This window comes from Rasamsonia byssochlamydoides, assembly GCF_041956645.1.
Source record: "Rasamsonia byssochlamydoides strain NRRL 3658 unplaced genomic scaffold VTN77scaffold_4, whole genome shotgun sequence".
Taxonomy (NCBI): Eukaryota; Fungi; Ascomycota; class Eurotiomycetes; order Eurotiales; family Trichocomaceae; genus Rasamsonia; species Rasamsonia byssochlamydoides.
Genome location: NW_027192387.1, coordinates 659,096 through 673,497, shown reverse-complemented (window position 1 = coordinate 673,497; position 14,402 = coordinate 659,096). Strand labels below are relative to the sequence as shown.

The following is a 14,402-nucleotide window of genomic DNA, read 5'->3' as shown; positions in this document are numbered from 1 at the left end:
GTCATCAGGTATGGCGGGTTGTCGAGACCAGCTTTCCCACTGCACCTCGTCGCCTTGCGCAGTGCTTTCAGATCAAGTTCAAGGGATCCTCTCTGATGGATGCTGAAGTCGCATATCTCCGCGGGAGCTCCGAAGCGAGTAGTTGATGTGAAGGAAGACGCGTTAGGTAGGTTCGTCGCGCATGCCGGACTCTCCATCTCGTGACCTGGGCGATGCGTGAAACAAGAAGCCGATAATCAATTTGCAACATGACCCGACTCAGATGGGACGCCGTCAAGGCGTATCTGCCTCGACCGCGGTTTCTCACCCTTCATTATGCCTACTTCATCGGGGTGAGCTTGATCACATCGGTCATCTTCTGGGGCTCGTCCACGCCCGCTCGCAGCGTGCGATATATCGACTCGTTGTTTTTCACCGTCAGCGCTATGACCCTGGCAGGGCTCAATACGGTCAATCTGTCGACTTTGAACACCTTCCAGCAGGTTCTGCTGTTCTTTCTCATCATGATGGGTTCTGCGGTAAGATAGATTTCACTACCTTCCCTCCGACTATGTGAGAGCCATGCTTGTACTCAAGTTCGCGAGGCTGCACCCTAGATCCCTTTCTTGGTTTATCTTTTTTATTTAATTTTTTATTTAATTTTTTATTTGATTATATATATATTCGAAACTCAAGCTAATATTCATAGATCTGGGTGTCACTCGCAGTCGTTCTGGTCCGTCGACGAGCCTTTGAGAAACGGTTCACAGACATCGTCGAGGAGCAACGTCTCCAAAGGAGGAGGTCCAAGAGCTCAATGAGTTTAAACCGTTGGGATTTCCTCTCGCGGTCGTTCTCCCGTCAGCAAACCCCTCCTAGAGAGGGCGCTGCCAGGCCAGATGGCTCCCCGGAGCGTGCTTCCTGGCGTCTGCCGATCTCACAAGCTCTGTCCACCAATTCCACAGGCCATGTTAGATCCCGATTCGGAGAACGCGAGTCTAATACTGAGACCTCTACGAAGCCGGAAGTCCCGGAAGACAACCAGCAACCTGACATTACCGCACCAGTCGACAAACACGAAAAAGAATCAATCGCGCCTGAAGAAGAGCCGCCTAGTGGACATTCCCTTTGGGAGCAGAACAACAACACCGAGGCAGACATGCATATCACCTTCACTGACGATGCATGGGGTGGTCGCCGAGATCGTTCACCCAGCGTGCAACGCCGACCTCTTCGTCCGCCATATGTCAATGTGAGCAACCGCGCGACGACTCTAGGTGCCGTGAGGGGTGGTCCTGGTGCGGATGACCGCGATGATGGTCATTTGCACTTTCTGCGCAAGTTTGGCCGCAATTCGACATTCCACCACCTCACTGATGCAGAACGGCGCCGACTGGGGGGTGTCGAGTATCGAGCAGTGTGCCTGTTATCCGTCATTGTCCCCGTATACTTTGTCCTCTGGCAGCTTCTTGGAGGGTTGGGTCTGGGGGCGTACCTGGCAAGACACAAAGCGTCCGTGACCGAAGCCAACGGCCTAAACCCCTGGTAAGTGACCAGCGTTTGGAAAACTGAGCATGATTGTTTATGAATATTTTACTGACACGTTTCATCAGGTGGACCGGTTTCTTCTTTGCGATTTCTGCCTTCAACAACTCCGGAATGAGTCTGCTTGATGCGAACGTTGTAAGGCTATGTTCTGGCTAGAGGTTAGACAGACTCCTGTTAACGATCATATGCACAGGTCCCCTTTCAAGATTCCGTATACTTACTGATAACAATGGGCCTGTTGATATTGGCTGGAAATACCTGGTATGTACTGTTCACCTGTTGTTGATTTTGATGTGCTCATACAGTTGTAGCTACCCAATCTTCTTGCGCTGGTCCCTGTATATTATGCGGCTGCTGCTTCCTAACAACGAGTATTTCCGTGATGAGCGGGAGACGTTGACCTTCCTGCTTGATCATCCCAGACGCTGCTATACGACCCTGTTCCCTTCAAAACACACCTGGTGGCTTCTATGCTCGGTGATTGTCTTGAATGGCATCGATTGGGTTGCATTCGAAGTGTTGAATGTGAGATTGCGCTGCGGTCATCTTCGATTCTCGATGCTAAGACTACTAGCATGATAACCCGGCCATTAACAGCATTCCTCTGGGTTCACGAATCCTGGACGGACTGTTCCAAGCCCTGTGTGTACGAAGCGGCGGCTTCTACGTCGTCAACATCGCGTCCCTCGAACTGGGATTGCAGGTGTTGTATGTAGTCATGATGTATATCTCCGTCTACCCGGTCGTCATCACGATGCGCAACTCAAACGTCTACGAGGAGAGGAGTCTGGGCATCTACGCGGACGACCCAGCAATGAATCTGGACAATCAGAACCCAGCGCTGGAGGACGGGGAGAAACGGCTTCCCATCTTCAACGCAACGGGGCGGATGTATTTCATCCAGCAGCAGCTCCGCGCGCAGCTGGCGTATGACCTGTGGTGGATCGTCCTGGCCGTCATTATCATCTGCATCGTCGAGGCGGGCAACTTCACCCGGGATCCAGTGACCTATTCCGCATTCAACATTATTTTCGAGACGGTGAGTGCCTACGGCTGTGTCGGGATCAGCACGGGTCTTCCCAATCAGCAGTACAGTTTCTCCGGAGGCTGGCATACCTTGAGCAAGCTGGTTCTCTGCGCGGTGATGATCCGCGGTCGTCACCGCGGTCTACCAGTGGCAATCGACAAGGCCATTCTGCTGCCGGGTGATCACCTCGCAAGAGCGGAAGAGGAAGACGCCCATCTGCGGATGGAGCGGACGATGAGTCGAGCTCATGATTTTATGTAATTTTGGACCTTGATGCAGGCATCTCGTCCGAAGTTTGGTTTGGATGGATGTCCAGTACCTACCTAACGGAGGACAAACTAGTAGTAGTTTACTCGCCACAACGTCATCAGAGTTCGACGCTGTTCAACGCTGCCTTCGGGGAGGAGAGGAGATTTCGTCGGAAATTCACCCGATCGACGATCCCGAGATGCCCGAAGAAGACAACTTATAACTTCGTCAGACGGGAGATATTTGCAATGCCAGTCCGTATGAAGTAGTGGGCGGGCTACCTAGTTTAGATTCACCAAGAAGTTGGTGTGTCATGGCAATCGTCGTGCTCCATAATGCCCCTCTTGTTGGTATGCTGTTTGAAGGGGGAATTCCGGTCTCCTTCACTCAGGAACTACTACTCCTGCCCATAGGAAAATAAGATAGAAAAAAAAAAAACAGGGAATGACTTATCTAGCAATATCATCTGCTCTCGAGCTAGGTCAATCGAATGTGTAGTACAGTGTAGTATAGTACATACTTCCTGTGTAGGCAAAGGTAGAAAGAAAAGTAGCTGCACACACAACCCTAAATAATACAGACCATAGAATACAAACCATTAACAAATATAACTCAGCGAAAACACAAGAGGAGGGAGACCTTCTCTTCGATATTTCCGTGCAGGGCAATTGAGTTCATGTTCTTTCTGCCCATCTCGTGTACAAAACACGCAGGGATTTTTCAGGACAAAAAAAATCTGAGATGTGCAGTAGATCCACACCTGTACAGGGTGGGGGCTCTTGGTTGTACTGTACATATTAACAAAGAGGGAGGTAGTAAGTGAGGAAGATGAGAGACGAGGTAGGAGGAGAGATGAGTTGATAGGTTGATGTCAATCATGTCATGATGAAGAGAGTTGTAAGAGACTTATAGGAGGCGAAAAAAATTCATGGTTTCACTATATTCCACTAGGATACTTCTACACTTAGCTTTTTTTTCATGAAGTTCGCCGTCCGCAGCAAATTAGGCCCCAATCAGTTATATATTGACATCCTGTAATTGCTTGACCACTCTGTTGCTATTTGTCTCAGCAATATAAAAGGCAATCTACCATATTTGATTTGAGCTGCATTTATTTGAAAGTCATATTTCAATTCCATCGGCATTCATCTTGTGTAACAACTGGGAAATCATGCACATTATCGGCATGGTTATCCACACATTATATATATATACCCTTGATCGCATGAAATATGTCAAAATCGGAAATGCGCTCCTAATGATGGAAAGCATACAAAGATCGATCTTTACTAGAAGTAACATCTGGACAGAGGCCGTAATAGCTATTATATATAATGTACTGTACAAAGCGCTGTCCAACCACTTTATGCTGGCTTTGGGACCTACTCTCATACCAAGTCGATCAGCAGACCTACAAAGGAAAAACACAAGCAAAAAAAAATGAAGTAGNAGGATTCGAACCTGTGCGGGCGAACCCAACAGATTTCTAATCTGTCTCCTTAACCACTCGGACACACTGACTTTGTGATAGACGTTAAGAAATTAGATGCGGCTATCTAGAGTGGCTAATTTCTGGGTGGAGGATGCTAAGCGAGGGCGGTCAACACCGGCAGAATCCACATACTGTAGTATTAATAGATCACGTGAGCTTCGTAATTTTTATCTATTTTTAAAGGAACAAGTCCCACTGGTTCCACAACAATGNTGTGTCCGAGTGGTTAAGGAGACAGATTAGAAATCTGTTGGGTTCGCCCGCACAGGTTCGAATCCTGTCGCTGACGTTTCTTTTTTGCAGTGCTGCTTGCTGATCGATGCAATCTACAGTTTCATTTTTTGCCTTTTTTTTTTCCCCTTTTCCACGCCCCCTTTTTTTTTTGCCTTTTTCTCCTTTTTCTTTCTTTTTTTTTCACCTTGGTCGAATGGTATTTAACAAATAATCTTCTGAATATGTATGTAGTACCGTACATACATGTACATACAGTACAACCCTGGCAAGTCGATGGCTCAGTAAATAAACAAAATATACGCGCTGAAAAGCAATAATTGAATATTAATAACCGCCTGCAACGCTTCCCTTGATCCCGACAACAATGCAGTACTAACGCAAAAAAAAACGCCACCACTTGTGATAAAATTATCGACTTCTATATTTTAACTCTTAATAACTAAACAACTATCTATAGCATATAAAAATTAATATAATAAATAATAAATAGCTATTATTCGATAAAATTAAAAAACTAAAATAATTAGTTAAGTAGATCTTATATTATTTTAGTTTCAATAAAGGGGTAATAAATTTATATAGTACTAACTTTATAACTAAAAAGGGTTGAAGTTCTAGTTATAAACATGATCTAAAATTTTTAAATGTAGATAGATTAATGAATGATATGTCATATATTTATATATTTATAAAGGTAATAATGGTGGTTGTTTCGTTGTTATAAATAAAGTAGAGGAGATATCCAAAAATATAGATATATATTTTTAGGTTTTTACATACATAAATTTGGGAACTTTTTTGGGATGCCTTAAAACTTTTTCACAACCTTTCTCTACAACCAAGCAACACCATAAAAGATTTTATATATATAAAAGCCTGTTATTTAGTAATTATCTATATTTTTCCAATAAAAAGCTGTACGGGTATCATATAAATTTGTTGAAAAATAATTAGATGAAAAAGTTCAAAGTTTTGCGGGAAAATGGCTCAGTGGCGGTTTTTTTTTTTGTAGAGGCACTGAGGAATAATACCAAATAGCTGATCAATAAGTCAAGAAAGAAACTTTATATTCAACCGTTCATACACAGTATTGTATAGCTATTAATTAACCAAATTAGCGAAAAATAATAACAGACTGTAAAGGACTGAGAAGTACTCCGTATTATTAAAATTCCACTGATGTATATGAGCAATATTAAGTGTACTTTTTTTTCCCTACGCGTTTTTCGTCTTATAATATATCATAAGGACTTGCGAGGCTAGTTAATAGCGTGAATAATGAGAGTACTGTACTGCAGGGAAAGGAATGGAGAGAAAAAAAATGCCCCTCCTGGTATGTCAGGTTATGTCCTGGTTGAAGGGGGAATTCCGTCTCTCTCTTACTCGAGGAATAGAAACACTATGCCTGATTGAAGGAAAATAATATAGGGAAGAAAAAATCAACAGGAAAAGACTTATCTAGCATTACAATCTGCTCTGAACTAGATCAATAGAATGGGTAGTACAGCACATACTTCCTGCGCAGGCCCAATGTAGAAAGAAAATAGGGCACACACAACCCTAAATAACACAGACCATAGAATACAGACCATAGACAATGCAGGATAAACACAACTAAGGAGTAGTTGCTACTTCATGGTCTGCACTGCAATCCAGTTCCTCCCGCTGCGACCTGTTGAAGAAAAACGCCACCGTCACCACCGTCTTCACAACCACACACAGCAACAGCGCAAACGGCGAATTCACCCCGGGCAGCGCAAAGGCGCCCACGTAGCAGCCCGCGGTGAGGCAGACCAAGAATCCAACGCGCCGGTTCCTCGCCCGGTTGTGGACCCTCAGCAGTCCCGGATCGCACATCACGTCTATGTAGGCTGCCGTGGCCATGGCGGTCGTGATCTCGGCAATCTTCAGGGATCGGGACATGGCGACCTGGCCGCCGGACGAGAAGGCGAGCAGGCCCAGCACGGCCGTCGAAGCGGGGCCGTCGCGTCGAATCGGCGCCAGATACTGGATGATCATCGCGGCGAGGACCATTACCGTCTGCAGGAGATTGCTGGTCACCAGCCAGATGCGTTTGCGCACGCCGAAGTAGTTGCCCATTTGACCGAGGACGAGTCCTCCGCCGATAAAGAGACAGAGGCTCGTGACGATGTTAGAGAAGCTGTACACCCCCTGCGCGAGGCCCGCCACGCTGATGGCCAGGAACACCGTGTTGCCTGTCTGGTTGGCAGCGAAGCAGCGGTAGTCCGGATACGAGGCGGCGTCTTGGATGCCGGTTGCAAAGGAGAGTGCGAGCAGTTCGGCCTCGAGCACCCAGTCTTCGCAGATGTCTTCGGTGAGGAACTTGCAGAGAGTCGTCAGACTGCCACGGTCGGCAGAAGCAGTGGATTCTTTTTCTTCATCTTCATGAGTGTAGACATAGACCGATGTTGCGACCATAGTAGCTGAAGTAGAATATAATATCAACACTTGATCAGAATTGATTTCTGAAGAAAGTGCTACTTACATTTCTGAGTATCCGACATAGCAGCTCAGCTCACTGGCTGCCTCTGCTCGGCACTTTCCGCGGCATCCATATTCATATATGTACAAATATCTAGAAATCAGGGGCGCATTGTGCCATCCGAATCTGTGTGACCTTGCAATGACGAGCTTGTCAGACCTGCCTCTCAGGAACCATCTCAATTTACACACGTTTAATGGAACAGCGTCTCGTCGTGCGACAACCGCCTGGAAGGTTGCGAATGCCAATTCTCGGCAGGGAGATAGATGACGGGGAAAGGAAATTTGCCCAGACTCGACGTGTCTCAAAGTGCCCCATTTCTGCGGATGTTTCCCGACGTAGGCTGGTTGTACCACCCTGTAAAGGAGACTGCCATTTTGAGAGATATTGAGATCGATGGCTCTCGGATCGGATCCGCGTGGTCAGAATCTGTGGACGAAAGACACAATGCTATTCCCGACGGCCTGGGCATGTATCCTGCGGCAGGCACAAAGATTCATTGGACGAGTACGTCATCATCCTCTTGGCATGCTGCACTGTCGTCGATTTTTCCAAAGGAAAGCCGGCCGTCTAGCGAAACCGCTGAACCGCGTCGCGATACAGCCTCAACACCTGCTGTTTCACATTCCGGGCCAATGGCCAGCTGTCCGCTAGTCGACTCAGCACCCCTACCGCGAGCTCAATCCGTACCTTGAAGGATTCCTCCAACTCCGGTCTTGTCGACACAACGCATGCTGCCGTATGCACCAGCACGCCCATCGCGATGGCGTTGATAAGAAAGGGACTGTGGCTCTTGATCGGGCTCGGGAGGGTCAGGAGATTGGAGAGAGAATCCGCCGCGCGGATTAATTTCTTCGTATAAGGATCGAGGATATCGAACGAGGAGAATTCCGGATGACGACCATAAGACACGCGAGAGTCCAAAGGCGGCACCAGCCTCAGGCTCGAACGTGGTCGGTAGAGGTACATTATCGCACTGTAGCAGTTGAGTCCCACAGTCAGCATGGTACTTTGATTAGAAATCAACGAGACGAGACCTACGAATAGACAATCATCTGCGCTTTGAAGAGCATCTCGTCAAGGCCATCCCCGATGGTTTCGCTCGAAGATGGGAGGTGCAACAGCCATTCTGTCAGAGCATCGTCCACCGTCCCAACCGCCTCCACTTCATTCTCCAGCCCAGATGGCGGCCCGAGAGCCAGGACAGTCCCCAGCAGCCGTACAGCGTCGATAGGGTAGGCAAAGGAGGATAGGTAATGCTGCCGCAGGCCCAAAGGCCTGTTCTCCATGAGCGCTGCGAACGTAGGACCCGGGGGGATGAACTGGAAGTATGTACAAATGGTCAACTATCTGTCAAGATGCTTGTCGACAGGCGAACAGTATCAAACGAGAACGCAACATACCTCCGCCCTGTCATATACAGCTTCATCACACGGGAGAGCCAGGTCGGACTGCACATGATACAGCGAGAACGAGGTCTGCTCTCGAAGGGCGGCTAGCATGCCATCCACCACATACAGCTCCCAATACGTCCGACGCCACATCTCTTCCACTAGGGGATTCTGCATGGAGTTCTCCACTGCAAACGACGCACGATGCATGCCCAAGTCGAGGGCTAAATCGACGGCGGACTGCATGAGCTGATGGGCGCGCTCATGTTCGCCGTGACCATGGGCGGTGATGGCTAGCAACAGCATCCTCTGCACCTGGAAGCCATTCCGTGGTGTTGCTTCATCGGACAACGGCTCCAGGGTAGCCTTTTTGAGGGACTCCTGCACGGACCGATCTCGATGGTAATGCGCTCCAATATACCGCATCACTGTCACCACATACGATGGAATGTAGCGGCAGAGAGGGCCTCTGAGAGCCTGTTGTGGAAGAAGAATGGGGTGGGCATGGTGGAAGTGCTGATAATATAATTGAATCAGGGGATCTGCTGTGAGCGGAGTTTTTGACGGCCCCAGCTTGGGGACAGCGTATGCAGCGTTGTCAGAGTACACCAGACGACACTTTTTCTTTTTGATATCCCACATTCTTGACTGCCGGTTGACTCGGTTGAAGATATGAGAGGTCGACGCTTGATCTCAGGTTGACGACTGTTGACCGGTGGGTACAGCGTGTCCACTCTCGCAGCAAGAGATTAAAGAGTTCGAAGTCAAGAAACGGCAGTCATATCATATGTATGAGTTTGATCCGCCTGGCTTGTTGAAGACAGTAGACGTAGGTCTGTACGATCAAAATCCCAATACCAATCTCAGTCATTGAATGGTATTCAATCAGAGAGCTGTAAAAGTGACAGGAAAGCAGATCAATGGGATGTCAGCTGTCTGCGTCAGTGGCATATCGAATTCATATCGAATTAAAAATATATGTATGTACTAATACAGAGACAGCAAAAAAAAAGTTGCATTTTGTACGAAAGAAAGAGAGGCAGGGAGAGAAGATCTTCGCCGGGCTTTTCTTATCAGATCAACCGGATAATCTGCAACGATAATTACCACCAGCAGGCCAGCCATGTTGTCATGATTGGATGGATGCTGGTTACTTTGCTTCCACATGGTTCACCGCTACCGTGGTGATCATCAGATCAAGATGGATGAGCAAGCAGACAAGGTGGGATTGATCAGCTATGGCTTGTTTCTTGCAGACAGATGCCTGCACCTGCAGCCTACCTAACTAACCAAGCAGACCCGGTCTGTCGTGGGAGTCGTGGCTTGATACTAGAATGGGATCTAGTTACGTCCCTTGCTGGTTGACAGAAGCAATCGTCGAGTCGCGGCTTCGGGATCCGTAAAGAGGTCGCCGAAGAAGCCTTCTCTCTTTCTCCATCCAGTGGAGGACGTCGTGCATCATCATGCAGCGCCATCATGGCTTCGAGGGAAACAAACAGGCCCAGATCTAGAATTAAAAAAAAAGACAATTAGTTAGTGCTCCGTAATAGTCACTAGAACGGTGGACGCATGCATGGTGACACTGACAGTGACACTGACACCCCTCCACCGTACGTCGTCCAGTGCAGGAGAATAATTAGACACGCATCTGTACTCCGTCGATGTACGGGGTACTCCGTACAGTTCTGCCCCTAGCCTAGGAGGCATACCAAATGGTCGCCGACCTCGGGGATCGATCGATCATCGGCTAAGTTCCTAGCTAGCGCCGGCACCAGTTAGTGCTGCCATCATCACGTACAGTACAGTACGTACATCGTACAGTTCTAGAAGAGGAGCAGGGGAGGATCCATCCTTGCAGAAAGGCATCTGTTTCACATTGTAAATGATGCTGTGTCCGAAAAGTCTCCGAAGTTATTGTTAACTGTTTGTTCATGTCCATTGTCCATTGTCCACTCCATGGATTCCTTACTGTAACTACTTACGGAGTACTCCGTACACCTAGGCAGGTACCCATCCATCCCATTCCCCACTCAAAAATCCCCGGGAGAACCAGCACTCAAATCAAATCCTCCAGACAGCGCTTATGCTTGCTTACTGCTTACTGCTTGCTGGCTTTCTCTGATCGACACCGCTGCATACATGGCCAGCCGCCAGAAGAATGTCCGACTGGGCTTACTCTTACTCCTCTAACTCACCGGTATCGTACTATCTACCGGACTAATATCCTGCAGGCTAAATCGATGATTTGGAATTATTATCCTGTTTGTTGTCTCAGGTCTGGGGAAGGAAGGAATCAAGGAATCGAATTGTCCGAATGATCTCCGAGATCCACAATACACTCTCACACATGACGAAAAATTTCCCAGAGGCTACAGTACGAGCTGACTGCATGAGACGTGCAGAAGCCTTCATCCTTCATCCTTCATCCTTCATTAAATAATTTCCTAACTGGCTATTGTTGCAGGTTTACAGCCGAAGATTCGTTCGGTCTGTTTTGCTATTCTCTGACTGAGGCTGCGCTGAGCCTGCGGTGAGTCGTGACTAAGCCCATCTGCTAATATCAGGCAGGTAGAGTCCCCATTCGTCATCATCAGTCTCACACCTTGGCTGCCAATCGTTTTCACAGCGGGTCTGGCAAGTTGCCTGGATCATCTGACAGCCGCCGGAGACAGCCACGGCAGCGAACAAACGATACTGCGGACTCCGTCAACGGGGTTCTTCAAGGTTTTAAGAGAACTTCCTCAGGGAATGTATCAGGCAAGCAATAACCTTCCTTGATAGCAGATCAGCAGATTTTTCACGAAGCGAGAAATGGCGGCTGGAAGGTTTCTGTAGGGGCAATTAAACCGATCACAATCGGTCTGATTGATTGACCACCGCAACACGACGCCGGTAACCGGTCAAGTGGTTCCGAAATCGTTAATTCGGCCGCCAACACAGAAAACTACATAAGTAGTCGAGTTGAGCAAACTGTGATCTCAAGTTTTGCCCGCGTTCACCTCCGAGATTCGTGGCACAGCCCACCAGTCATGCCAACGTCCGGTGGAACCAACCTCCGGGATTTCCACCTTCAACGGCAGCAGTCCGTCCTTCATCGACATAGTCTGCGATTTCTTGAAAGCCTTGGAGACCGCTCCAATGGCAATGCTGGCGCCGATGCAAGCGCGCAGCGAGTCTTTGATGTCGCGTTGCCAGTCATCCTCAACAGCGGATTTTGAAGTCGTCGGGGTGGTGGAATTCTTCGCCGGATCAAACGAAGGAAGAAACGCCCCGTGGGCGAGCACGGCTTCCCAAGCCTTGCGTGCCTCAGCCACCGCTGCCGTGGCCCTCTCGAGCACAGCAGCGTCATTCTCACCTTTCAACGTCGATTCCCGCTCGTATACCTCAAAAGGCACAAGTTCAGGGAGCGTGATTTGAATAAAAGGCTTCATGCGAAGCTCGTAGCGAAGTCGCGCGCTGGAGTAAGCTTGACTCGATGCTGCCCTAGGGAGCAACTGACGACGATCAAGCAACGCATAGAGAGCTTGCAGAGCAAGAGCGAAGGCCTCAGTCGCGATGAGATACGTCGTATGCCGGTCGAGGACGGTGAGAGTTTTCTCAAATGCCCGTCTGCGTTCGGCTGCTTTGTTGCTTCCTTTGCGAAGCGATGACGCTGCAGGTACACTTCTTTTGCTCTCGGCAATGACAAAGGTCCGAATCCGCTCAATGTGGGAAAGGTGGGTGTTACAGATGTGAGATAAGTACCAGTACATGCCAGGAAGCTCTTCTGGCGAATAGATGGAGAGCTCGAATCCCATCTGAAAGATCAGCCGGATCTGACGAAGCTTCTCATGATACGTCCAGCTGCTGAGAGGGTAGGAATAAGTTGGTTCGCCTCGAAGTACGACTGGTGGCTCATGAGTAAACGTCCGAAGACGGGCGTCAAGTTCCTCGGCCTGCAGCGAGCATAAGCGCGTGACACAACTGAGACGCCCGTCAGAATCATACCTCCACTTGAAGATTGTCCCAATCCATGATGGTGTGGCAGAGTGCGCGGCGCACGCGACATCGGTTTAAGCAAGCGCTGCGAAAGGTATCCACAAAAGGCTATACGATCTCAGCTTCATCATTGTCAGGTTAACACGGCATTGCCAAAGTCTTACCTGAGAGACACGCTTTATGAACCCTTCCATGCTCTTACAGATTTGAAAGCGTGGATCAGATGGCATCTCGACCTCTTCGTTCTCCGGTTGCAACAGTGGGCTGCAAGGAAGCACAAGCTCGGCGAGGTCATCGTAGAGAAACTGCTTGAGAGGGATAGAGCCGAGAACCTTCATCTCGTTGACGACAAGCGTTTGCAGAAGGGATCGGATGTAGACCGCAGGCTGAGGTTTCCTAGACACCAGCGTCCAGACAGATACCTACTTCTGTTAGACACCGACAGTTTCTTACATCCAGCGTAGAGTACATACCCTTAAGTTGTAAGAGCCAGAATAGTCTAGAATTTCTTGGATATCAATCGCGTCTCGACAGAACCGCCTCAGATGGTCAATTGCATCCTTGGAGCTTATAGTCACCATGGGCCGAGGGGGCACGGTGCTGGCGAGTTTCCGTTGAATTTTCAGGCTGAAGGCCTCTGGGACTGGTTTCCCAAGCGACACCGACTTCTCGATGGCTAAAACAAGGGAGAGGCAAGAGACGAATGGCCCCTTCGACCTGGTATGCACCACGTCAATATCCTGACCCAAGGCCGTCAGGAAGTGTTTTCGGAACTCCAATCGATCTACTAAAGCCTGCTTGACGCCGTCATCCACCCTGCCTTCTTGCTCGTTGAGCCACGACACAGCCTGATTGACGATCTTTTGAAGGGACTCAATGTCAAACTCCGTCAGGAGACTGCGGTTGTACAGTTGAGCCACAAAATCCTCTTCCTGGACAGCATCAGACAAGCCGGTTCCAAGGGAGATTGAGCAGGTTGGGCCAACCTCATAGTAGTATTCAGCGGTCACACGTGTGTGGACGAGATCACAGGCTTTTACCAAAGCCAAACAGAATGCCCTTAGTACCAAGTGTGTCAGCGGACGCTGTTCTTCGACGTCCACACCGTTCTGTCGCTCTCCGCGGTAGAAGCGAGCTTCTTCGAGGGTCTTCGGAACTGGCCACAGCAGTTTATCGAGGTAGATGGATGTGAAGAGCGTTTGCGAGAGTGGATGCCCCATATGCCATGCCATCTGAACAGATCGACAGTCATTAGAATAAGCTCGAAGGCCTTAAATTTCAGAAACAAGACACACCTCATGACAGAGAAGCTGGTCCATGACGCCCAGCACCTCTTGGGGCTGCAGCTCGCGCATCACATCGTAGTCATCCTCGAGAGCCTCGGCAGTATTTTCACCAGGACCTAGATAACCGCTGTCCATCTTAGAATCCATGATCTGCAGTTCCACAACAATCAGTCGCCCAGTCCAGCCAGAAACGACGATGTATATATAACCCACCTCCAACGCCCCCACCGCCTCGAAGAGCGTGAAGAATTCATCCTTGACGAGCTGACCGGTCCGTAATTCTAATATCACAAAGTCAGTTTGGGCAGAAGATTGCGAGGATATAGAGCAAACATCAGTTGCGGGATCAACGCACTGGAAGCGGCATTGGTGAATTCCTCCGTGATGTCGCGGGGAACCACCGTCTGCGAGGCAAGTCGCGGCTGCGAGACGCGGACCTCATTATTTGGCAGCATGATTTGAACGAGGTAGTTGGCGACTCCTTGCAGCCAGTGACTTTTTCTTTCTTGACCGGTAGGTGGGGTTGGCGATAGTACAGTACTTTGCTGTACTTCGGGCAATTATGGTCCAGCGGAGCGGCTTCGGCGGTTGGGATAGCGCATTGCCGCAGCCAGCGTAATTGCTAGCAAGAATATGGACCTCCATCGCACAGTGCACTACACTTAAGTATTCTACGATTGATACGATTGACAAAAAATAGTACTCCAAGAAGACT

General features: G+C 48.8%; 4 protein-coding genes across 4 annotated transcripts; 1 reads left to right on the top strand and 3 right to left on the bottom strand.

Moving 5' to 3' along the window:
• Positions 1–248: 248 nt before the first annotated feature.
• On the top strand, positions 249–2,815 carry VTN77DRAFT_5578 (uncharacterized protein; the record flags this gene model as incomplete). Its single annotated transcript, XM_069421761.1, has 6 exons — positions 249–518; positions 689–1,524; positions 1,593–1,662; positions 1,721–1,788; positions 1,839–2,052; positions 2,102–2,815. 6 exons carry the CDS (start codon positions 249–251, stop codon positions 2,813–2,815), a joined length of 2,172 nt encoding a protein of 723 aa, XP_069281732.1.
• A 3,328-nt stretch (positions 2,816–6,143) lies between these two features.
• Positions 6,144–7,054, bottom strand: VTN77DRAFT_5577 (uncharacterized protein; the record flags this gene model as incomplete). Its single annotated transcript, XM_069421760.1, has 2 exons — positions 6,144–6,973; positions 7,036–7,054. 2 exons carry the CDS (start codon positions 7,052–7,054, stop codon positions 6,144–6,146), a joined length of 849 nt encoding a protein of 282 aa, XP_069281731.1.
• Positions 7,055–8,414: 1,360 nt separating this feature from the next.
• On the bottom strand, positions 8,415–9,065 carry VTN77DRAFT_5576 (uncharacterized protein; the record flags this gene model as incomplete). Its single annotated transcript, XM_069421759.1, has 1 exon — positions 8,415–9,065. The coding sequence occupies one exon, from the start codon at positions 9,063–9,065 to the stop codon at positions 8,415–8,417; it is 651 nt and encodes a 216-aa protein (XP_069281730.1).
• A 2,336-nt stretch (positions 9,066–11,401) lies between these two features.
• On the bottom strand, positions 11,402–14,142 carry VTN77DRAFT_5575 (uncharacterized protein; the record flags this gene model as incomplete). Its single annotated transcript, XM_069421758.1, has 8 exons — positions 11,402–12,358; positions 12,411–12,509; positions 12,566–12,823; positions 12,875–13,333; positions 13,388–13,633; positions 13,697–13,837; positions 13,901–13,968; positions 14,043–14,142. 8 exons carry the CDS (start codon positions 14,140–14,142, stop codon positions 11,402–11,404), a joined length of 2,328 nt encoding a protein of 775 aa, XP_069281729.1.
• Positions 14,143–14,402: the final 260 nt, after the last annotated feature.